Source organism: Chlorocebus sabaeus, chromosome 11 (assembly GCF_047675955.1).
Source record: "Chlorocebus sabaeus isolate Y175 chromosome 11, mChlSab1.0.hap1, whole genome shotgun sequence".
Taxonomy (NCBI): domain Eukaryota; kingdom Metazoa; phylum Chordata; class Mammalia; order Primates; family Cercopithecidae; genus Chlorocebus; species Chlorocebus sabaeus.
Window position 1 is genome coordinate 3,367,156 of NC_132914.1, and position 25,000 is coordinate 3,392,155.

The following is a 25,000-nucleotide window of genomic DNA, read 5'->3' on the forward strand; positions in this document are numbered from 1 at the left end:
CTTCCATCTTCTGCAGTCGCCTGGGGAGGCTTTTTTATTTTATTTTATTTTATTTTTTTGAAACGGAGTCTCGCTCTGTTGCCAGGCTGGAGTGCAGTGGCGCGATCTCTGCTCACTGCAACTTTCACCTCCTAGGTTCAAGTAAGTCTCCTGCCTCAGCCTCTGAGTAGCTGGGATTACAGGCGTTCACCACTACACCTGGCTAAGTTTTTTGTATTTTTAGTAGAGACAGGGTTTCACCATGTTTGCCAGACTGGTCTCAAACTTCTGACCTCAGGTGATCTGCCCACCTGGGCCTCATAAAAGTGCTGAGATTACAGGTGTGAGCCACTGTGCCCAGGCGATTTTTTCTTTTTCTTTTTGAGACGGAGTTTCACTCGTTTCCCAGGCTGGAGTGCAGTGGCGTGATCTCGGCTCACTGCAACCTCCGCTTCCCGACTTCAAGCGATTCTCCTGCCTCAGCCTCCCGAGTAGCTGGAATTACAGGTGCCTGCCACCACACCCAGCTAATTTTTGTATTTTTAGTAGAGACAGGGTTTCGCCACGTTGGCCAGGCTGATCTCGAGCTCCTGACCTCAGGTGAACCACCCGCCTCGGCCTCCCAAAGTGCTGGGATTTACAGGCGTGAGCCACCACGCCAGGCCCAGGCAATTTTTATAGATGTGGAAACTACTATTCTGTACTGGTAGACATGAGAGTGGAACTCTTTTTTTTTAGACGAAGTCTTGTCCTGTTGCCCAGGCTGGAGTGTAGTGGCACGATCTTGGCTCACTGCAACCTCCGCGTCCCGGGTTCAAGCGATTCTCCTGTCTCAGCCTCCCTAGCAGCTGGGATTACAGGCCTGACTGAGGCCTGGTTGATTTTTGTATTTTTAGTAGAGATGGGGTTTCGCCAGGCTGGTCTCGAACTCCTGACCTCAGGTGATTCACCCAACTCAGCCTCCCAAAGTGCTGGGATTATAGGCGTGAGCCACTGCGCCCGGCCGAGAGTGGAACTTTTCATACATTCTACCTCTCATTGTACCCTCACATCATCTCCATGTCAGAGGGGTGGTGGATGTCTCTTCAGGTGGAAGATTCCACCGAAGTAACTGTGCATACAGAGCCAGACACACCTGTCTGAATCCTGAATCCTCCATTCAGACAGGTGTGTCTGGATGCAGCAGTAGTTAACTGTGCAGGCCCTCCAGCCAGACAATCTGGGGTTATATCCTAGTTTAGTCATTTACTGGTGAAATGACCTGGGAGAAATTACCTAACTTGTCTCAGCCTCAGTTTCCTTATCTGTAAAAGTGTCGGGATGATGATGCTACTACCTACCTCATGGTGTTGTGAGGATCAATGGGTTGGAACATGTAAAGTACTTAGAACTGTGCCTGGCACATAAACACTTGGTACATGTTAGCTGTTAGGTGCTTTGCAAATCACTGGAAACCTATGGACGAATGTGAAGTGTTCGCTGAACCCCGCTCCGGCAGCGTGCGCTGTCGCCACTAGGTGTCGCAATTCAGCAGGCACAGTCCCGAAGCTTGACTTGGGGTAGTTGGCTGGGACTTTAATTTTAGCCTATTGTCATTTTTGATTCGATTTGGTGATTTCAAGGGGATAAACTGACATGCTATCTTTTGAAGTCCCTGGGGATTCAGAAATTCCAGCAGAGTTGCTGACATTCAGGCCTGGAAGGAGCTGTTTGGAGTCCTGCCTTTGTTCACAGTTCAAGTGGCATAAAATTTATCATCCACACCAGGATTTGAGAGTGAAAGGGGGACTATTAGAAACTATGCCAGGACAAGAGGAGTAAGTAGAATGTGCCCCCGAAACCTGCATACAATCACCCTACCTATATCTAACCTGATGTATGGTACTCCTCGGCATTTTTTGGGATCTTCTCCAGGAGGGAAACTCAATGACACTTCCTCAGAAGCCTGGTATGATAAGCGGTGACTTCATGCATTTGTAAGTCCCTTCCCCAAGAAGGTGGTGCCTCATTGTTAGGTTTACTTGCATTTAGTCCTCGGTGGACACGATCAGTGTGTCTGCTTCACAGACCACTATTCACCTTTGTGTCCTTTATGCTGAATAATCCCATCTCCTCCACAGCTTTTCTTCAGTGCTTCCTTCCAGCTGTCAGACCCTCAGAGGCACTGAGGCACTCATCTCTGAATGTGGTGAAGGAGAGTGAGCAGCGAAGCCATTTTCTGGGCTATTGCTGAGGGAATTCTTCTAAGATTTCATCCATCTCTAAGACTTCAGAATCCCATTATTTCAGATTTGTTTTAATTAATTAATTAATTTGAGACAGAGTCTCACTCTGTCACCCAGGCTGGACAGCAGTGGTGTAATCATGGTTCCCTGCAACCTTGACCTCCTGGGCTCAGCCTCCCGAGTAGCAGCTGGGACTACAGGCATGTGCCACCACGCCCATGCACGCCTGGCTAATTTTTGTATTTTCAGTAGAGATGGGGTTTTGCCATGTTGGCCAGGCTGGTCTTGAACTCCTGGGCTCGAGTGATCCACCTCCTTGGCCTCCCAAAGTACTGGGATGACAGGTGTGAGCCACTGTACTCTGCCTATCTTTTTTCAAAGGGCAGGAGGACTTTTGGAGGCCAAGGTGGGAGGATTGCTTGAGGCCAGGAGTTCAAAACTAGCTTGAGCAACATAATGAGGCCTCTGTCTCTACAAAACAAAACAAAACAAAAAACAAAACAAAACAAACAAAAAACCCAATTAGTTGGGTATGGTGGCATGCACCTGTGGTTCCAGCTACTTAGGAGTCTGAGGTAGGAGGATCCTTGAGTCCAGGAGTTTGAGGCTGCAGTGAGCCATGATGGCACGACTGCCCTCCAGCCTGGATGGCAGAGCAAGTCCCTGTCTCAAAAACAACAAAACAAAACAAAACCCAAAAAGGGCAGGAGGAAGCTAGCATTTATTGAGCGGTCACCACACATCACATGTTGTGCTTTCACTCCATCATCTTGGTCAGCCCATCAACCTTGTGGAATTGGTATTTTCTTTTTTTCAGACAGTCTCACTCTGTCAGCCAGGCTGTGAGTGCAGTGGCACGATCTTGGCTCACGGCAACCTCTGTCTCCCAGGCTCAAGCAAGTCTCCTGCCTCAGTCCTCCGAGTAGCTGGGATTACAGGCATACGCCACCATGACTGGCTAATTTTTGTATTTTTAGTAGAGACGGGGTTTCACCATATTGACCAGGCTGGTCTCAAACTCCTGACCTCAGGTGATCCACCCGCCTCGGCCTCCCAAAGTACTGGGATTACAAGTGTGAGCCACCATGCCCGTCCCTGTAATTGGCATTCTTATGCCCCATTCCACAGGCGAGGGAACAGGCCTGAAGAGGTCCCAGCCCATAAAAGCAGAGCCAGGATTCAGACAGGTGTGTCTGGCTCACAAGCCCTGCGACCGCTTCCTCACCAGGCTGTATCCGATGGTCTTCCAGTGAGTTGGCTCGCTGGCAGACAATCCTAGTACATCTCTTTCCCTCTCTGAGACCCAGTTTCCTCTTCTGGAACCTGGGCAGAGCTGGGTACATGTACTAAGGGGCTGCCACAGTGACTGGAAAGATTGGCGCTGGTGGGGGTTCCTTGGGAAGACTTTGTTAGGGGCACTGAAGAGGGCTTTGGATGAAGCAAAATGTGGAAGGAGAATATTTTCCTTGCGGGGAAAGGGAGGTCAGGAGATGGGTTATGGGTTTAGTCTAATAGACAAAAACAAGATTGCGTGTGTGTGAGAGAAAGGGGCCCGGAAGATGAGTGGAAACTTCCAGTCTAATTAGCAGAAAGCAAAGGCAAACCTTGTGACTATAGCCAGGTTTTAAAAATTTGTCCCCTGTCAAGCTTAGTGCAATGGTAGGGCATGTGGAAAGCACAGCATACAGTTTCTTTAAAATTTTTAAAATTTTCACTTTTAAAGACCGGGTCTCCCTCTGCTGCCCACGCTGGAGTACAGTGGCGTGATCCTAGTTTACTGCAGCCTCCAATTCCTGAGCCTCAGCCTCCGGGGTAGCTGGGACTACAGGGGCATGCCACCACACCCGGTTAATTAAAACCTTTTTTTTTTTGAGATGGGGTTTTCTTATGTTGCTCAGGCTGTTCTTGAATTCCTGACTTCCTGCGCTCTAGTAATCCTTCCGCCTGGGCCTCCCAAAGTCCTGGGCCTCCCAAAGTCCTGGGATTACAGGTGTGAGCCAGGGCACCTGGCCTAGAAATTTTTGATGACAGTAATGATGAGAAGAGATGGTGTTTTAGTGCTCTTTGGAAACAAGTTTAGGCCTTCTAGCTTTAAGAATCCGGGCCTAGGCCGGGCGCGGTGGCTCAAGCCTGTAATCCCAGCACTTTGGGAGGCCGAGACGGACGGATCATGAGGTCAGGAGATCGAGACCATCCTGGCTAACAGTGAAACCCCGTCTCTACCAAAAAATTCAAAAAACTAGCCGGGCGAGGTGGTGGGCGCCTGTGGTCCCAGCTACTCGGGAGGCTGAGGCAGGAGAATGGCGTAAACCCGGGAGATGGAGCTTGCAGTGAGCTGAGATCCAGCCACTGCACTCCAGCCTGGGCGACTCCGTCTCAAAAAAAAAAAAAAAAAAAAAGGATCCAGGCCTATAATCCCAGCACTTCGGGAGGCAGAGGCAGGAGGGTGGCTTGAGCCCAGGAGTTTGAGAACAGCTTGGGCCCCAGGGAGACCCCCGTCTGTACAAAAAAAAAAAAAAAAAATTCAAAAACTTAGCCGGACGTGGTGGTGCGCGCCTATAGTCCCAAGTACTGTGGAGGCTGAGGCGGGATCACTTGAGCCCACAAGTCTAGGCTGCAGTGAGAGGCGATCGCACCACTGCACTCCTGCCTGGGCAACAGAGTGAGACCTTGTCTCAAGAAAAAACAAAACAAAACAAAACAAAACCAAAAAAACAAAAAACATATAAAATCCAGGCCTGAAAAAGCGCCGGGCCAGACATGCCCAGTTGGAGTTTCTCCTGCCTCAGCGCACCCCTCCCGCACCCCGTGCCCTGTACCCGCCCTTGGAGGCCGCCAGCTCCTGGGGAGGCGCGGCTCTTTCTGCAAGCGGTGTCTCCGGCAGGCGCTGTCAGCATCTCACACAGCCCGCCCGGAACACCGGGGAAGGGGTTCGCAGGTGTGGGAGTGGGGTGGCGAGGCCGGGCAGCCTGGCACGAGCGAGAGAGCTGAGGCCTGGGCCAGGACGGCCCTTGGGTGCCGTGTGGGCGCAGAGCCCAGGAGAGCGCACTGCCAGGCCCAGACCTTCCCGCCCCTACCCTGGGAAGAGGCCGGTTCGCCGCAGGGGGAAGGCGTGATTAGAGCACCTCGGAGGAGCGGCCGGTCCGGGCATGCGGGTGGCGGGGCGGGGAGGGAGGCTTCCGGAACCCCCGGAGGGCACCCGCGCCTCGCGGGCCCTGTGCCCCGTCCCCGGGCTCCCCCTCCTTTAACGCAGGGGACCCAGCCTGGGGCGGTGCAGGGCGCTGGCGCTGGCGCCCCCCTCAGCCCGGCGCTCCTTCTCCGCCCCGCCCTCCCCGCCCCACCCCTCCCCACCTCTCCCCACCCCTCCCCTCCCCTCCCTTCCCCGCCCCTCCCCTCCCCTCCCCACCCTGCCCCTCCCCTCCCCGTCCCTCCCCTCCCCTCCCCGTCCCGCCCCCGGGCAGCCCCGCCCCGCAGGCGCGCCATTCCCGGGCAGGCCCCGCCCCCCGTTTCCGCTGGCGGCGGCGGCGGTGCTGGAGCGTGAGCGGTGCGGGGACCCCCGAGTCCTGCGGGCGCGGTGAGTGCGGCCCGGGCGGCGGGCGGCGAGGCGGGTCTCGTGAGCGTGCGGAGTTGCGCGGCCTCGAGATGGCGCCAGGCGGGCTGGGCACCCCCAGGCCGGGTCCCGAGAAGGCGGAGCGGCCGGGGGCGCCCACGGGAGGCGGTGTGGGCAGGGCGGCGGTGGGACGAGGGGACGAGGAACAGAGTAGGCGCTGTGCGGGAAGCGGGCCGGGAAGGGGAGGATGGGTGCGGGGCCCGGGCACCGAGCGAAGTGGGGTCCCCCAGGGGATGGCTCCAAGGAAGACCGTTTCAGAAAGGGAGCCCCCGGGGCTGGCAAGGGTTCCCGATTGTGTGACCCAGTGCACCGCTTGGAACAGTCCATACAAGGACCCCAAAGAGGGCCAGAGGGCCAGAGGCCTTGGGGCAGGGCTGGGATATAGCCTGCAGTCCCCCGGCACCCGCGACCACTCCCTGGGCCACTGCTGGAAGATCAGCACTCCGAGTGACAGGACTCTGGCACACCCCGAAGTTGGAGATCTAGCCCATCTGTGCATTCAAGTTTGGGACTTAAAAAAACTTTCTTGTGGTTTAAAAAAAAAAACATCCAAACAAGTAACTGGCTTGTTGTTGTAAGAGCAATATTTGTACTTGTACATCTTGGAACTGGAGTCTTGGATCTCCTCCCTCTTTGAAAAATATACGGGTCACTTCTTCATCTTCCCCCAAATGCCTGTATTGTCTAGGGAAGCTTGGGGTAGTATGGGATCCCCTGAGCTACCTTTCCCTCGCATCACCAAAACGGGGGTAAGAAGGCAGGGGCTTACCACTCTTGGTTCAGAGACCCAGTCTCTCTTTATGCGCGCGAGCCCTTCTGACCTGCAGCTGTCCTTTTCCCTGGGGTGACTCAGGTATTTCCTCCTCCAGGAAGCTTTCCTGGACTAGTGGAGAAAACCGAAGACTCATGCGAGGATCCCTATATATACCTGCTAGCTCCCTTCTCTACTGAAAATAGCCACAGAGAATGTTGAATATATGCTTTGCTATAGAGATCCACAGCTAGCTTGCCATCGTAAGTAATGGGGAGGCGAGGAGAGGGATTATGGATAATTTCAAACAATGGCCTGGATAAATCATTTATATTTAGCTAAGGAATGCAGCCAGAGAGGCAGACAATTACACCGGCTTCCTACCCTTGGCTTGGTCCTGGCATGGCTGATGCAGCTGGGCTGTGGGTTGGAGGGAGAGGATTGGGGTAGATAAAACTTGAAGTATAATTCAGTGACACTCTCACTCCCTGAAGACCCCCTGTGTGCAAGTCCCTGAACAGGTGAGAGTAGGATTTTTGTTTTTTGTCTGGTTTAATCAGATTTTAATATTCTGGCAGGGCTCTTTGAACCTATGAACAGATATTTAATATTAATAATAATAACTAGTGTTGATAAAGTAATTTACAGTTGGCCAAGTGTTTTTATGCGCATTACATTAGGTGTATATAATTTTATTTAATTCATACATAATCTTGTAAAGTTTGTTACTTTTTTTTGAGACAGAGTCTCACTCTGTTGCCCAGGCTGGAGTGCAGTGGCAGGATCTCAGATCACTGCAAACTCTGCTTCCCCGGTTCAAGCGATTCTCCTGCCTTAGCCTCCCGAGTAGCTGAGATTCCAGGCATGTGCCACTACGCCTTCTAATTTTTGTATTTTTAGTAGAGACAGGGTTTCGCCATATTGGACAGGCTGGTCTCGAACTCCTGACCTCAAGTGATCCACTTGCCTTGGCCTCCCAAAGTGCTGGGGTTATAGGCGTGAGCCACCACACTGGGCGAGGTTTGTTACTTTTAATTGTCTTCTTATAGGTTAGGAATATGATGCTCAGAGAGAATAAATATCTAAGGTCACAAAACTCATTAAGTAAAAGAAGCAAAACTTGAACCTGGCTTCTGACCTTCCTGCCTTGTGCCTTCTATTTTGCCATCTGCCTCTGCCCTTCTTCTATTTTATTTTATTTTTTGAGACAGGGTTTCGCTTTCGTTGCTCAGGCTGGAGTGCGATGGCACTATCTCAGCTACTGCAATCTCTGCCTCGTGGGTTCAAGCGATTCTCCTGCCTCAGCCTCCAGAGTAGCTGGGATTACAGGCACCCACCACCAAACCTGGCTAATTTTTGTATTTTTTGTAGAGAGAGAGTTTCACCATGTTGGCCAGGCTGGTCTCAAACTTCTGACCTCAGGTGATCTGCCTGCCTTGGCCTCCCAAAGTGCTGCGATTACAGGCGTGAGCCAACACATTCAGCCCCTTCTTCTATTTTTTTCACTTTGTTGCTTGGGCTGGAGTGCAGGGATGCAATCAGCTCACTGCAGCCTCCAACTCCTGGACTCAAGTGATCCTCCCGCCTTAGCCTCCCGAGTAGCTGGGACTATAGGTGCAGGCCCCTTGCCCAGATAATTATTATTTTTTAAATTTTTTATGGTAAAGATGGGGTTGTGCTGTGTTGCCCAGGCTGGTCTCTAGTCTTGAATTCCTGGCCTCAAGCAATTCTCCTACCTTGGCCTCCCAGAGTGTTGGGATTACAGGCGTGAGCCACCACGCTCAGCCCCTTTCCTCTATGTTGAGCCTCGTCTTCACCTGGCACCACTTATTTGTGCAACCTTGAGCAATTTACCTCCTCTTTCCAACTCTCTGTCTTGGTGGGATATTGGATTAGAAATATTCTAGAGTTTCTTCCAGCATCAGATAATTAACAGTGTAAGATATTAGCAGCCACTCAACCAATTAGGAAGTGTGCTTTATGTAAAAAAATTTAAAATTGTGGTATAAAACACTGAATGTAAAATCTTTTTTTTTTTTTTTGAGACAGAGTCTTGCTCTGTTGCTCAGGCTGGAGTGCAGTGGCGTAATCTTGGCTCACTGCAACCTCCGCCTCCCGGGTTCAAGCAGTTCTCTCCCTCAGCCTCCCGAATAGCTGGGATTACAGGTGCCCGCCACCACCCTTGGCTAAATTTTATATATTTTTTAGTAGAGATGGGGTTTCACCATGTTGGCCAGGCTGGTCTTGAACTCCTGACCTCGTGATCCACCCGCCTCGGCCTCCCAAAGTGCTGGGATTACAGGCATGAGCCACCGCACCCAGCAAATGTAAAATCTTAAGTGTACATTTTAACCATTTGTCAGTGTACAGTTCAGTAGCATTAAGTATATTTACATTGTTGTGCAACAGAGCTCCAGAAATTACCTTGTAAAACTGAAGCTTTAATATTCATGAAACAACTATTTCCCCCTCCTCCCAGCCTCTGGCAGCCACTATTCTGTCTGTTTAGTGTGCTTTATTAAGCTCCTTCTGTGTGCTTAGTAAATGCTGACCTTGAGGAATTAATCTGGAGAGTTGTGGAGAAGCAGCCCAGCTTAGGTGGGAAGCCCTTGAACCTGGGGTGGCTGGAGGGAGTGCCCCTTTGTCGCAAGCCTGTAACCCCAGGGCCAGCCAGCACTGTTAAGTGAATGAGTGAGTGGGTTGGGCCTTGGGAGGTGCCCTTACCTCCTTTAGCGTCAGCTCCCTGCTTGCAAAATGAGGATAACAATACCAAGTACTCAGGATGTTGGGAAGGAGCCATGAGCTGATGTATGTGGGGCACATAGCTCAGGGCCTCATATACAGCAGGTGTGCAGTAAACGGTGGCTGTTATTTATAACTTTGTGGAGGAGACTGGACTAATATGCTCGGAACGAGAGAGGACAAGACTTCTTTTCTTCTACCGTGAGGGCCCCGCCTGCAGTGGTTGTCATCCTCACTGACTAAGAGGGAGTGGATCTAATCCAGGTGCATTTGCCTGGCATTCAGCATCCTGCCAGTCTAGCCTTATTACCACTCTTCTCCCTCCGGGAACCCTTGGTTCTGGCCAGACTAATCTCCCAGCCTTGCTTTGTGCATTCCTTCTAGGCCCCTTAGTTCATCCTCTTCCACCTTGCTGGATACTTCTTCCATGCTCCACTTTCAAGACCCTTCTCATGTCTGAGCTCCTTTCAAGACCCTGGCATATCCCACCCCAAATGAACCTCTTTTTCCTGGGAACTCCTATGGCATTTTCTGTCTTCATTTTGTTCCTGGCCTTTATAGATTTCCTTGGGTGGTTCTCTAGTGAACTCCACAAACAGTGTATGCGTCACATGTATAAGAGTCTGTGCTGGGCTGGATACTGTCCCTCACATCTGTAATCCCAGTACTTTGGGAAGCTGATGCAGGAGGATCACTTGAGGCCTGGGATTTGAGACCACCCTGGGTAACATAGTGAGGCCTCTGTATCTAAAAAATTATACATACAATGTATATATATATATTAGCCAGGTGTGGTGGTACACACTTGTGGACCTATGGACCTATGGTCCCAGCTAGAGGTGAAAGGATCGCTTGAATTCAGGAGTTCGAGGCTTCAGTGAGCCATGATTGTGTCACTGCACTCCAGGCTGGGTAACAGAGCAAGAATTTTGTCTCTTTAAAAAAAAAAAAAAGTCTGTGCTAAGTTCTGATGCTGCAAAAATAAACAAGATAAACGTCCTTATCTTCATGGGGCTTGTTAGCCAGTAAAGAGTTGAGAAACGGGTTCGAAAGATGACAATTCAAAGGACAAGGTGAATGGCTTCTGAGAGCAGAATGTTATGTGAGCTGAAACAGTTCGGTCACCTTGATTGAGGAGTACCATTTCATGCAGAAGGTGGTGGTGGACATGAACCCTGGAGGGGAGCTTGCATTTCAACAGAAGGAGTAAGGATCAGCCTGGGGCTAGGCCCTGAGAAGGTTGGGGTATGTGAATGGTGCAGGCGGGCCAGGCGTGGGATGTGTGCAGGGAAGCCATAGAGGAGACAACAGGTAGACAGGTAGACAACAGCTGTTGGGCAGGTAGACAACAGCTGTATTGTGGGTTGCCTCAGATCACCAGCCAAGAACTTTATCTGTCCATTCATTCTTCCAAGAGAACTTGAGTGCCCACCAGGTGCCAGCATTAAACTGGTGCTGTGGAGACAGCCATCAACCTTGGGAGGCCCTGGGAAGTTTGCAGGTTTTGAGCCAGGGTAACAGAAGCAGGACTGGGCTTAAGGAGGGTGAATCTGGGGTCTGTGAAGAAGGCACGTCATGGTAGGGGGAGTGGCTGGGCACCTGTGAGGAATGGTGAGGAGGCATTGAACCTGAGATATTTTGGAAGTAAGATCAGGATCATTTGTAACTTGACTGGGTGGGGAAGTGAGGAAAGGTTGAAGGTGAAGGGGAATTGAAGTTGATTCTGTGCTGGGTGATTGTGAAAATGCAATGCCATTTGCTGTTTCCAGTAGGTATTGTTTCATCAACTAGATTGCAAGCCCCTTGAGGGCATGGATTCTCACTCCCTCTGATGTTCTCCTTGGCCCTGAATTCACTGCTGTGAGGCACAGAACGGATTAGGCACAGTGGACCCCTCAGGATCTCAAGAAATGAATCTTGCACTTTCTACCATCCCAAATTTGTATCCACAGCAATATTTGTTCATGGGCCTGGCTTTCTCCGGAGTCATGTTTCTGCAGACTCAAGTGTTTCCTGCCTATATCCTCACACCCGAAGTTAACTGCCCTTTCAGTTTCTGCTGCAGTTTTATTTCTCACTTGGTGGCCATTTTCCACCAAGTTTTTATTGCTCCATAAGAGTAACTTTGAATGTGGTAGAGATGAAAACAACAAGGTGGCCTGTTCCTTTATATTGACCTCATAGCGTATGCGATGCAAATGCATCTCAGTCCGTTTACACACTTTTACATATCTTGAAACTTTGGGTCACTTGCGAGTGGCCAAAATTGTAATATTAAATCCTTGGATGACAAAGGTCTACCCCAGGGATGCCAAATACCTGGCGGGGATTCTGTTACTTCTGTAACTGCCCGTGGCAGACATCACTAATCAATTGCAGCTGTGTTTTCTGCTGGGCCAGGGCTTGGGTTCTGATCGTAATGTCTTGGGTACCCACCAGCAACTGAGTGGCATTAGCACACTGCCTTCCTGTTTGCCATTTCTGGCCTTCTCCATTTGTTGAGTGAGCAGTTTCTTGGTGAGGGATTGCTGCCCCAAAGAGTTGTCCTTGATGGACAGAATTCACCCTAGAGTGGCTTCTTACCAAAGTGATGACCTAATTTTTTGCCTTCCTGCAGGAATATCCTGGAACCTTCTTTTATTTGTCAGCAGCCAAGGTGTTTGCAGGAAGTTCAGAGAGAACAGGTCAGTGTTGGTTCGGGTCCATTGTGGGGTAGGGCCTCTGAACGTCTCTGTGTTATACACTCCATCTGAAGCCAAGGTCTTTCTTGCCCTTTAACTGTGGGTTGGGGAGGATAGAAGAGGATGCTGACATTTTCTGGTTGTCCTGCCCTGACTCCTGGCTTTGCTTTTCTAAGCTCCTTAAATTGGGCTTTGGGGGCCAGGCAAGAATTATCTCCTTTCCACTGTTTCTGATTGGTGGCTGAGGGTACTCTTAGATTCTTTCTTGGCCACCCCATTTGTGTGGAGGAAGCCTAGGGAGAGGCCTGTAACTTCCTGCTTCCTGTCTCCTCCCAGCAGGCTTGGGAGCCAGGGTGGAGGGGCCTCCCACCACAGGCCAGAAGAGAAGCTGCAGGAGTCCTGGCCAATCCTCAGTGCCTCCATTTTGCTATGCCCACCGCCCTCCACCAGCACCCTTACGGGGCCCTCTTCTCTGCTCCTCCAGGCTCCTGGGGGTCTTGCTGATGGTTTATTCATTGTTCCTAGCACTTGTGCATGGAGGCCTCCCCTGTGCCAGGCTACAGACCAGGCAGCCAGACAGTGCGGGTAGATGGTGCTGATTCAGGTTCCCTTGGGGTGCTGTTTACTGACCTGGGCTTTTTATGTTTAATTTATGTGTGTTTTCTCCTGCAGCTTCTCCCTGCTGGGTGATGTGTAAAATCTTACCTTCCCTGAACCCAGTGGTGTAGTCAGTGGAGCAGGGAGCGGGGCCGGAATGGTGCTGGCTGGTGGCTCATGTTGCCAAACATTCTCTTGTCTGTGGGTTCCAGCGGGGGTTATTTGGTGCCCCAAGAGTGGCCAGGAGCCTCTTCTCATCCTGCCATGCCTTCACGTTATACTTAGGATGCTGGTACTCACATTTCTCATCATAATCAGACTCAGTTTTAGACCCTTTACAAAGGTCCACAACCAATTTAACTTAATCAGATGAAGTTATAATTTGAATCTCATTTAACTTTCACAAAGGCCCCGCGGGGTAGCTGTCATGTCTTCCTCTTTTATCGGTGGCAGCAGGTAAGGCCGACACATAGTGTTAGCCGGAGCAGGGGCTGCAGCCCAGATTCTATGACTCTGCAGCGCCTGCCTTTTCTAATGCAGACCTGTGGCTGTTCTGAGTTCTCAACTGACGCTGGGAATCCGCTCCAGGTCCCTCCCTGAGCCTGCTTGCAGCAGGAATGCCTGAGCTCCCATTTTAAGTCCTCCTCCCGCCTCCCTGGGGCCCGTGTGGGTGTCTGCTTTCATTCTCGCAGCTCTGGGATTTGAGGCACCGCCTGTCACTGAATGGTGCGGTGCAGCCAGGCACACGGGCTTGGGTGGAGGCAAATTCGTCTGGTGAAGGTCAGGCAGCAGTCGTCCAGGTGCAGTGGCTCACGCCTGGAATCTCTGCACTTTGGGAGGCTGAGGCAGGAGTTCAAGACCAGACTGGGCAATATAGTGAAACTCTGTCTCTATTAAAAAAGACTGGGCAGCAGAGAAGGAAGGACTTAAGGACAAGGGAATGACCGTCTTGCTGTGCAGCATGTCCCGCACATCCTGTGGGGCCTGTTCCTGGTGGGCCCTGCCAGACAGAACTTGGTGAGGGGCTCCCCAGGAGGCCTGTATGGCCTTGGGGAGACACAGATAGCCCCTGACATCAGCAGCTGTGTCTATCCAGATGCCTGTCTTTCTTCCGTGCATCGGCGTTGAAACCCAAGTGAGGGAGACGTGAGCGGAGGCCTTGGCAGACAGGACGTTGATCCTCTCCGATGGCTGTGGCCCAGGGAGCTTTGGTTTTGCCATTTCTTCTCATGCTCCGGAGCCGTGCTCTGGGATGTTGACCAGCTCTGGGGTGGGAGGTTCTTATCCTGGCCCCTGCTCCTCCCTCTAACTGCTGTGCGAACTTGGGCAAGTTGATGGCTTTCTTCAGGCCGGTTTGCTCACCCACAAAGCGGCAGGCTGGGTGACCCATTGCCAAGGTTCTTTCTGGCTCTGCTGGAGGTGGTTTCTGAGGTGGTATGAGTTGGGATGCCTGGGTTTTGGCTTCCAGTCCTGGGCCTGCCTTCTGCCTCTGACTAGTGCCTTCTTGGCCTCTGACCTGGAGGTGGATGCAGGAGGGAAGAATGAAGTTAATGAATAAACTGGAGATGCTGACTCCTGATAGGAGCCTGACTGGGGGTGGAGGATGTTTGCGGAGATGGTCCCCTGCCCTGCGAGTGGCGAGTGGCGGGGTCCTACTGCCTGGCTTCTGTCCTGTGCTGACGGCTCTGCTGTTGCTTTGGTTTTAAGTCTCTTTTCCGTGCCCCTGCCTGAGGCAGTGAGGAGTAAGCCTCCGGTCCTGGACTCCAGCCCTGCATGTTAATCATTTCAACTTCAGTCATAGCCACAGCATCACGAAATGAGAATATCCGCCTGGAGCAGGCTAGCTTTCAAACCGTCTCCTTGCTCTCAAACCAAGAGCGTAACCAGAATTTCAGCCTGAACCAGGAGGGTGCTCTTCAGAATGGGAAGGAGACGGAAGAACTCTTTGCTGGCATCTGGAGTTGGGAGCATGATCCTCTCTGCATTTCAGCCCAATACTTTGGAGCCAAATGTAGATTTTTTTTTTGCCTATTGTTTAGTATTATCTGTGCTTTGATTTAGCACACCCCTTCCGCCCTCTGTTTTCTCTCAGGCTCCCTTGCGGTGGATGGCTGGAAATTGATGATACTTCGAATATTCACTCACTTTCTGAGAGTCTTGTGACCATTTCTACTCTCAATGGTCATCATTTTTAGAACATCGGATCTTGTGATAGGAACAGGAAAGGATGGGGTAGAGAGCAGTCCCAGGGGTCTGAAGAGTCAGGAAGCTCAGTAAGTGCCCCCTAAAATCCCCCCACCTGCTGGGGAGGCTTTGCTGTTGTTGCAGGAAGGCTGGAGGGTCTTGTGGCCTTCGGGGTACAGGATCTTGGTGAGGCCTTGGCCTTGGCCTTAGTAGCTTAGGGTTGCTGCTAACTGTTACAGCACGTTTGTGCAAATTTGAAAAATGGCCCTTCTTCAGGTTACAAGCAAAAAGTAAAGTGAATATATTATTGTGTAGCCAGAACAAAGTCCAGCTGTGTCTGAGGCAACACCCTTGAGCCCTGGTGGGCAGTGACCCTGGCTGTGCGCACACTTGCGGGCACACCGCCTCCAATCATGGGGTGCACATGTTGCTGGGAACACACACAGTCTGGTCCCTCCCCTTGCAATGTAGGGAACGTGTCAGGTTCAGAGTCAGGGAGAGGGCCTCTGAGGACAGTGAACAGGTGAGGGAAGTGAGCTGGGGTGGGAGGGATTCTCAGAGCCAGATTGAAACACGGTGCAGCCATGCACGTGTGTGTGTGTTAGTGACCGTGTGCACACTTGCCTTACATGTGTGCTGGGTGTACTTGCATGGGTTTGTGTGGGAGGGCACTCTGCGTTGTTTTGGCACTTAGTGGAGTGGCCCACGTGTGCACTCTCAACAGATCAGAACAGGCCAGACACAGTGGCTCACATCTGTAGGCCCAGCACTTTCGGAGGCCAAGGCGGGAGCATTGCTTGGTACCAGTCTGGACAACATAGTGAGACCTCATCTCTAATAAGAATAGAAAAAAAATTAGTCAGGTGTGGTAGTTAGTGTGCACCTGTAGTCCCAGCTACTCGGGAGGCTGAGGCAGAAGGATTGCTTGAGCCCAGAAAGTTGAGGCTATAGTGAGTCATGATCGCACCACTGTACTCTGGGCTAGGTGACAGAGTGAGACCCTGTCTCAAGAAAAAAAGGGGCTGGGCATGGTGGCTCACACCTGTAATCCCAGCGCTTTGGGAAGCCAAGGCAGGCAAATCATGAGGTCGAGAGTTCGAGATCAGCCTGACCAACATGGTGAAACCCCATTTCTACTTAAAATACAAAAATTAGCCAGGCTTGGTGGTGTGCACCTGTAATACCAGCTACTCAGGAGGCCGAGGCAGGAGAATTGCTTGAACCTGGGAGGCGGAGGTTGCAGTGAGCCAAGATCAGCCACTTCATTCCAGCCTGGGCAACACAGCAAGACTCCATCTCGGGGGAAAAAAAAAAATGTCAGTATATACCTGTGATGTGAGTGCCTTCCCGTTAGAGGGCAGGGTAAAACCTGGACACAGTACCTGGGAACCCTGCTGGCAGCCTCTTCCCTGGCCACCTGCCAGTGTGGAGATTGAGGCTGAGGGGCCCGAAGCTGTCCTGCAAGCCCTGGGGCAGTGGTGCCAGGGACAGTAGAAGCAGATCCTGCCCCAGCCAGTCCCCAGCCCTGTCTCAGGGCCAGGCTCTACAGGGGGGCTCAGAGGGGCAGGGTGCCCAGCTGAGTTTGAATGAACTGTGTCTTTCCGGGTATGTGAACACGCAGAATGACACGTTTTGTTTTAGAAAAAAATGAGGTAGAGGTCTGGGCTTGCAATTTTCTACTTGTCTTCATCCTGGGAGATTCTAAACAGCTTTGTTTAAAAACTGGACGTACGAATTGCAAAGACCTCAGTGAGGAAGAAGCCATTGGGTCCCCCAGGAAAGCAATTAGGTTTGAAGCCAGAGTTTGGATTTGTTTGACCATTTTGAGTGCTGTCTGCAGCACGTGGGACCTGGAGGCGCTTACAGCATCACCCATAGTGCGAGTCACTCCAAATTAGTAGCCATTTCAAACCGGCTTCCACTGACTTGCTGCTGGGGATGGGTGGGACTGGGGGGGGGAAGCTCCAGGCTTGGCTGTCACCCGTCATCCAGGCTGTGGCTGGCAGAGAGGGGAGGGGGCTGGAACAGCCTGTCTTGGCTCTGCCTGCCCCCGCTGTTGGCCAGAGAAGCTAGAGCTGGTGGTAGCCTGTGTCTGTGAAGGTCTCCTGGATGGAGTAGTTCGTGCCCGCAGTACAGGGAGAACACTGGAAACCATGCAGTTCAGGGCAGGGTTGGTGGAACTTTTTCTTGGCATCCATGGAGAAACTCAGACGGCATCAGGCTGGGCCTTGAGGGAGGGCTGGGATTTAGGGAGGGAAGGGAAGGGTCTCTGAGGGGTTGTAGTGCTGGCCGGGAGCTTGGTTGGGGTGGGGACAGGTGTGGCCCTCAGGAGAGGGTGAGCTGTTCCCTCTGGGGCACCTGGCATGCTGCTCAGAGCAGCTCAGGCACAGGAGGCTGGCGGTGAGAGCCAGTGTTGGTCTTTGAACAGTGGATGACAGGATGAAAAGGGGCATTATAGGCCGGGCGCGGTGGCTCACGCCTGTAATCCCAGAACTTTGGGAGGCCGAGGGGCAGATCACGAGGTCAGGAGATCGAGACCATCCTGGCTAGCACAGTGAAACCCCGTCTGTACTCAAAATACAAAAAATTAGCGGGGCGAGGTGGCGGGCACCTGTAGTCCCAGCTACTCGGGGCGGCTGAGGCAGGAGAATGGGATGAACCTGGGAGGTGGAGCTTGCAGTGAGCCCAGATCGCGCCACTACACTCCAGCCTGGGCAACAGAGCGAGACGCCGTCTCAAAAAAAAAAGAAAAGGGACATTATAGGGAAGATTAGATTGTAGTAGAATTCAAGGGTTTTTTTTTTTTTTGAAACGGAGTCTCGCTCTGTCACCCAGGCTGGAGTGCAGTGGCGAGATCTCAGCTCACTGCAACCTCCGACTCCCTGGTTCAAGTGATTTTCCTGCCTCAGCCTCCTGAGTAGCTGGGATTACATGCACGTGCCACCATGCCCAGCTAATTTTTGTATTTTTTTTTGTTTTTTTGAGACAGGGTCTCGCTGTGTCTCCCAGGCTGGAGTGCAGTGGCGCAGTCTCGGCTCACTGCAAGCTCTGCCTCCCGGGTTCATGCCATTCTCCTGCCTCAGCCTCCCCAGCAGCTGGGACTACAGGCACCCGCCACCACGCCCAGCTAATTTTTTTTGTATTTTTTATATTTTTAGTAGAGACGGGGTTTTACCATGTTGGCCAGGATGGTCTTGATCTCCTGACCTTGTGATCCACCTGCCTCGGCTTCCCAAAGTGCTGGGATTACAGGTGTGAGCCACTGCGCCTGATCTCAAGGTGAATTTTTTAAAAAAAATCATCCTTTTGGCTGGGCACGATAGCTCATGCCTGTAATCCCAGCACTCTGGGGGACCGAGGTGGGAGGATGAGTTGAGCTCAGGAGTTTGAGACCAGCTTGGGCAACATAGCAAGACCCTGACTCTATAAAAGATTAAAAAGCGTAGCCAGGCATGCGCACCTGTGGTCCCAGCCACTCGGGAGGCTGAGGTGGGAGGGTTCAGGAGGTTGAGGCTATAGTGAGCTGTGATCACCCCCCTGTACTCCAGCCTGGACAACAGAGTGAGATCCTGTCTCAAAATAAATACATAAAATACATAAAATAAAAAAGCATCTTTTTTTGTTGCAAAAGAATAAAAACTCATTATAATATCCAAACATTACATAAATTATAGAAAAGGAAAATCTCCCCTAATCCTACCCATCAGAGATAATCACTGTTCATACTTTGGTTTGTATTATTTCCAGATATTTCTGTGATAGACTAGCATCCAGCCCTCTACCTATTTATCTTCTCAATTTCCATAAATAGAATTGAATTCAACTTACTGTTTTGCCCCTTCTTTAGGCATCTTTTCACATCGGTGCATTCAGAACAACCTCATTCTTTTCCATAGTTGCACAGATTTGGCGAACGCATTTTGTTCCATTCATTACTGAGATCTATGCTGCATAGACCACCCCAGAATATAGTGGATTAACACAAACACCGTTTTCTTTGCTTCTAGTTCTATGGGTTAGCGTTTTGGGCTGGCCTCTGCGGTCTTGCCTGGGCTTATTAATGCGGTAGCAGTCAGCTGGTGGCTCTGTAAACCCTGGACAGTCCAACGGAGCTTCACTCATGTATCTGGTGATTGGTGCTGGCTGTCAGCTGGGGTTCTCCCCTGCTGCGTGGTTTCTCACTGTCAAGGAAACTAGCCTTTCGGGTGAAAACAGTCTACAAGACCTCTTACTGTTTAGGCCCTGAAGCCTCACACGCACAATGTCTGTTGATTGCCGGTAAAAGTAAGTCATGGGACCAGCAGAACTCCGGGGTGGGCAGACTCTACCTCTTGGTGGGAAGGCTGGCCATGGCACAAGTAAGGTATATGTGTTCCAGGCGGGGAGGACGTAGACATGCGATCCCTCCCTGTGCCCAGAATCATGAGGAATAGACGCCACAGATAATGAGGAATAGACCCCACAGATCTTTGGAAGATAGTGCAAACCCCTTCTCCTCCCAGCTCACTGTTCGTCCCCAGACGGGTCATCCAGAGAAACTGGCAGACACTTGATCTTCGTGCTGGGCGTCCTTTGAAGTGGAGTCAGTGTGTTGTGTGTGTGCACGCGGCTAGCGCTGGCAGAGGTTTGGGCTTTGTAGTAGACAGTGTCTCCTGCCCTATGGCTCTGAGAGCTGTAGAAGTCAAACGTTCCTGCCCTCTGCAAGCTGCCAAGAGCTTGTCTTCTTGGTACTCCCTGCTAATTTTCATGGCATGTCTGAGAAATGTGTCGATGAGCGACAGGTCTTTAACAAAGCTAGTCCGGTCTTCCAGGCCCAGATTTCTGCTGGGATTTTATTCATTCATTTGCCCAACAACTATGCTCCAGGCTTCCTCCCCATCCCCTCATAACCTCGGATATGAAATAAGAGGGCCCAGACCTGTGTGATGCACAGACTTCACTTTTCCTTCTCAGGCAACTCACAATGGACTCGACACTGACTTCCCACAAGGTGTTCGTGTTTATATTTAGTTTTCTCATCACCTGCCTTAGTGGCTGTTCCCTTCCTGTGAAATGTTACCAATGGCAGGGAGGCAGGAGGAGGCAGGGGAAGAGCCCGCGATGGGTCGTTAACGAATCCTCAAACCCCAGCTTAGAGGATGCAGCAGTGGAGCTGCTGATGGGAAAGTTCTCCCCAGCGCCAATCATTCATCCAACTTACCTCTCCGGAGATCTGAGGCTGGACCTGATGAAATGCACTTTCCCGTGCAGCAGTGTTCTTTTGCCTGTCGACTGCTGGGTGGTTTTTGCATTCATCAAATAAGAACAAAGGCGGAGTGGGCGTTCGTGTTTGAAATCCCCTTGGTGTTTTATTGTCTCCCTGCTCCCCGTCGGCAGCTTTTAGTAAAGACATGTTTTGTAGCTGAAAAGGTTCACTGTGAAAGCATCCTGCACCTCCACAACTCAGCCTCTGGGCTGGCCTCAGCTGTGCTGTGGGAAAGGAGTTGCTGAAGACTGTGTTGGAGGAGGGAGCACGGCCTGGCACCGCAGCACCCTTGGGAGCTCCCCAATGCCTCTGGGTGACTTGGGGGTGCCAGCATTGTGCTCCTGTTGCAGGGTTAATGAACTGATCAGCTCACAGGTTTCATATTAATCAGTGCTCAGTGTTGACAAAAACATGCAATGCTGACTCTGCAAACCTTTGAGAAATCTGGCATCACGGACAAGAAAAGAAACCTCAGCAACTGCTTTTGGCCAAAGAATTGGAAAAAACTGGATAGCACTCCTCAGCCTGCTCCAGCTGAGGGCTTGCTAGCTTGAGGCCTGTAGCAGGTAAATTCCCCAGAAGCAGAGACCGGCGACGCCCTCGCTGACTCCTTACTTCTCTGCTCAGGTCCCCACTCCACGCCCCCGTTACTTGTTCTCCATGCCTGTGAGGATGGATTCAAACTCCCGCATGCTCAAGTCATACTGTCAGTGAATCATTAAGTCGTTATTGTACGCTTTGATTCCTCCAGGGTCTGAGGCATCTTTGGGCCCAGGTGCTCTGTGTGATAGAGCTTTAGCCAAGTGTAAAGTTAGGTCAGTCCCCAGCTCTTTCTGCTCATGGCTACAAATGTCTATTTCTGTTTTACCCAGGTCCCTCATAGTTCCCGAGAGCCCAGTCCTGCAGGACCTATAACACCAGGAGTGGGCTCTGAAGGGAGCAAGCCAAGTAGGAAGGGATAAGATTGTTACAGATACAGCCAGAGCCCCCTGTGGAGGACACAGAGGAGATGCCTGCCTGGACTCAGCAGGGAGCTCGCACTGCTGTATGGCCACACCTAATCTGACATAAAAAGTGACGCTACCCACGTTCATCATCCACCTTACCCACTGGTTATCCAAATGGGTCTCAGTTGTTCGGAACATTGAATATCCCTGTAAGGATAAGGATGGTCCTTCCCTGAGGATGCTCAGTGGACTCCCTGGGCTCTGAGGATTGTTTTGCAGGAACACAGTTGCAACATCTTTGGAACAGGTGTGTGGCTTTCCCAGAGAGGCCACAGTCGACTGGCTGAGAGGGAGGTTAGAAATGAGTAGGCAGGCCTCCCTGCCACCATGCCCAGGACTGGGGGAGCTGGCGAGTGCTTTGAGCCTGCCCTTGGCCTGGACGCTGCAGGCTGAGCCTCTTGCTGCAAGGAGCTCACATTGTGATGTTCAGATTGAACCTGGAACGTGGAAAGCATTCAGAGTCCTGGAATGTGACTCTGAATCATACACATTATCTTCTCTGGGAATACATTTGGGGCCGCTGGCCTTTGGGATGCTGACGCTAATTGCAGGACACACTTAGGCCAAGAAGGGAAGCCACGGAATTGCCCCCAGTTCTGGGAGATGGGCCAGCAGTCTAGTTTCCTGGGCCCACCTTGCAGCTGGCTTTGGTTGTGCTGTGCCCATCAGCCGAAGTAGATGGACTTGAACCTGTGTTTGGGGGCCAGGTGTTGGGGGCAGTAGGGATCTTGAGTGTGAGCCCCCATCCTGATTCTGGGGCAAGGGAGAAAGTGAATTTGACCACAGGGAGAAAACTGGAGAGGTAGGGTCTGGTCTCCAGCTTACCCATAAAAGCTAGTGAGTCTCTGAGCACCCTCAGGGCACTGGGGAGGGCGTCAGCTGCCATTCCTGACGCTGCTGCAGAACGTAGATGGGGGCTGGAGGCTGCCTCATGCCACCCCCAACCCAGCCACGAGTTTCTGTTGCAGGGAACAGAGTGATCTAATGGATCCCTCATGAGAAGAGTGCCTGACACAGAGCAGGCCTTAACAGACATTTATGGCTGGGAGATAGGAAGGGGATAGTGAGTTACAGCTATGGAAAGAAACTCAGCTGGGCCAATCACAGTTTGAGGGATTGATGGAAAGACCCCATCCTACCTTAAAATACCTCTTCACTAGCTTGACCAGCCGGTGGAACCCCTGCCATTAGATGTGTGTTCTTTGGAGGCTTTGTTTTTCAGGAGTCTTCTCTTGATTTGCTTTGTTTTATTGTTAATTTGTATTTATTATTTTTAGAGACAGGGTCTCGCTCTGTCATGCACACTGGAGTGCAGTAGCACGATAATAGCTCACTGTAGCCTCCAACTCCTGGGCTCAAGCAATCCTCCTGCCACAGCCTCCTGAGTAGCTGGGACCACAGGTGTGCACCACCATGACTGACTAATTATTATTTATTTGTAGAGATGGGGTCACACTATGTTGCCCAGGCTGGTCTTGAACTTCTGGCCTTAAGGGATTCTTCTGTTTCTGCCTCTCAAAGTGTTGGGATTACAGGCATGAGTGAGCACCACGCCCAGCCCAGGAGTCTTCTCTTAAAATGCCGCAGCCTCTTGGAGAGGCGTCCTGTTTCTAGTGGTGGCAGGAGATCAGCATGGCCTTTTGGAGATGAAATCTAAGAGGTCGGGTCAAGCCACCCCCAGATTCCTGCTTTCTTTCCTTACCTTCCCAACATTGCCTCTAGAGGAGTAATTCCCAAACCTTTTCTTTCTGTGGAAACTGCAGCAGAATAGAAGACTCCAGGGACCTCCCCACGCCTCTCCAAGAAAATTATTGCCAAGCAGTCCTCATAGGCATGCATCGGATGATGGCGTGGCTTTAAAGAAACACTTAAGAGAATATCTGTTTTTTTGGGTGGTTGTTTTAAATCAATTATCTTGTTGTTGTTTTGAGACGGAGTTCTGCTCTTGCTGCCCAGGCTGGAGTGCGGTGGTGCAATCTCGGCTCACCGCAACCTCTGCTCCTGGGTTCAAGCGATTCTCCTGCCTCAGCGTCCCGAGTAGCTGGGATTACAGGTGGCTGCCACTATGCCTGGCTAATTTTGTAGTTTTAGCAGAGACGAGTTTTCTCCATGTGGGTCAGACTGGTCTCGAACTCCTGACCTCAGGTGATCCGCCAGCCTCAGCCTCCTAAAGTACTGGGATTACGGGTGTGAGCCACCACACCCGGCAAAAATCAGTAATCTTTGATACATTCTTGATTCGAGTCGGGAACTAGATCATGGATACTGCCACATCCTAAACCCAGTGCTGTGGTGACTGGTCTGTGCACCATGGTGTTTCTGAGACCTCGCAGCCGCCTCCACCTCCTGATTCCCCACGACTCCAGGGTCTGCGCTGCCTGCTAGACAACTGACTTACTGGCGTGGGACTTCTGCGGCCTCACTGGCATTCTTAGAGACGGGGCATTTCCAATGTCTCTCCTAAGTATCTCTTGTACATTGTCTCTTTATTCCTCCTGAAGAGCAGAAGCCTTGGTTTTCCATTCACCGGTGCTTTCCCTGTTTTCTCATTGCCTGGTACTTGGTGGACACACAAATATTTTTTGAATGAATTAATGAATACTGCACTTGTGATCTAAGAGATGTGTCCCTAGTCTCGTCCATTTCCCCAGGACACTTAGAACACTTGCTTGCTTTAAAACCACCCATCTTCATATTGCAGGGCTTTCAAACGTCTCAGAAGAGGCAGTGAGGTTTTTTTTGTTTTTTTTTTTTGAGATGGAGTCTCGCTCTGTCGCCCAGGCTGGAGTGCAGTGGCGCGATCTCGGCTCACTGCAAGCTCCGCCTCCCGGGTTCACGCCATTCTCCTGCCTCAGCCTCCCGAGTAGCTGGGACTACAGGCGCTGCCACCGCGCCCGGCTAGTTTTTGTATGTTTAGTAGAGACGGGGTTTCACCGTGTTAGCCAGGATGGTCTCGATCTCCTGACCTTGTGATCCGCCCGCCTCAGCCTCCCAAAGTGCTGGGATTGCAGAGGATCTTTCTTAAGTCAGGAGCTCCTTGTTAAAGTGTCCATGGTTCTGGGAGGGGAGTTATGCTGCCTTTCCCAAAGGAGGTGACAAGGGAAGAGGAGGCCACTGCTCAGAATTTCACGGCTGAGGATACTGAGGCTGTCTTTCCTTGGGTGTCTGGGCGGTTGAGCAGAGGAGGCTGGAGCCAGGCTTTCTGGATTGTGACCCAGATTCTGTCGTTTCTCTCCCCCTCCCATGCCTGCTCCCGTCTTCGTCAGCTCGACCCAGGGTCACCTCAGAGCTCCCAACAGAGTCTGTGGGCAGCTTTGGAGGAAAACATGCACCCAAAATGGCCAAATCCGTGAGGACTTGAGAGAGGCACGTGTGTGGCTATTTTGGGTTTGGTGGGCTGAGCTCAGATCTCTCTGGCATTCCTGGCCACTGGCTTCTGAGAATTGACCAGAATGGAAGGGTGATAAAAAGCGAGGCTCCAGGAGCAGCCCAGGAATTTGCTCATTCTTAATCTCTGGGAGGAGGTGCTCACCCCAGAACCCACAAGGAGGATGGGGCTGAGGGAAGGGACTATGGCAGGGAGGGGCAGGGGAAGGGAGGGAAAGTTCAAGACGATTTCCTCTTCCTCTTCTGTGACTTCCTGGAGGAGGGGTGGCAAGTACAGTGATGGCCCAGGGCCCAGAGGAATGGCCCCCCACCCCTGCCCAAATCCATGCCTCCGTTGGGGAGGGGGGAGTTGCCTGGTAACTGGGATGGTGCGTCAGCCTCTCTGCCTCTCTCAATGTCTCTTTCAATTTCTCTGTCCTTCTCCCACATCAGGCTAGGGACAGCTCTGGCCTCAAATGCTTGGGGAACCCTCATCTCTTTTCTCCCTTCCCCAGAGTCAGGCAGAGAGGCCCCTTTCACTCAGTGCCCATGAGGGAGACGTGTGAGCACCTCCTCCGTGGAAGTTCAGGAGCTCACTGATGCCGGGATCTGT

General features: G+C 51.6%; 1 protein-coding gene across 4 annotated transcripts in view; it reads left to right on the forward strand.

Annotated features, from left to right (window-relative positions):
* Positions 1-5,658: 5,658 nt before the first annotated feature.
* TSPAN9 (tetraspanin 9) overlaps positions 5,659-25,000 on the forward strand; it is a 209,812-nt gene continuing 190,470 nt past the window's right edge. The window contains exons 1-3 of one of the 4 annotated variants that reach the window (XM_007967257.3): positions 5,668-5,778; positions 6,684-6,828; positions 11,925-11,991. Coding sequence is in view for 1 of the 4 variants with exons in the window: in XM_073020393.1 (XP_072876494.1) it covers positions 6,792-6,828 (37 nt within the window). In the remaining 3 variants the exon portion in view is untranslated. Of the gene's footprint in view, positions 5,779-6,683; positions 6,829-11,924; positions 11,992-25,000 lie in introns of all 4 variants that reach the window. The other 3 variants (XM_007967256.3, XM_073020393.1, XM_007967258.3) reach the window with 3 other exon arrangements.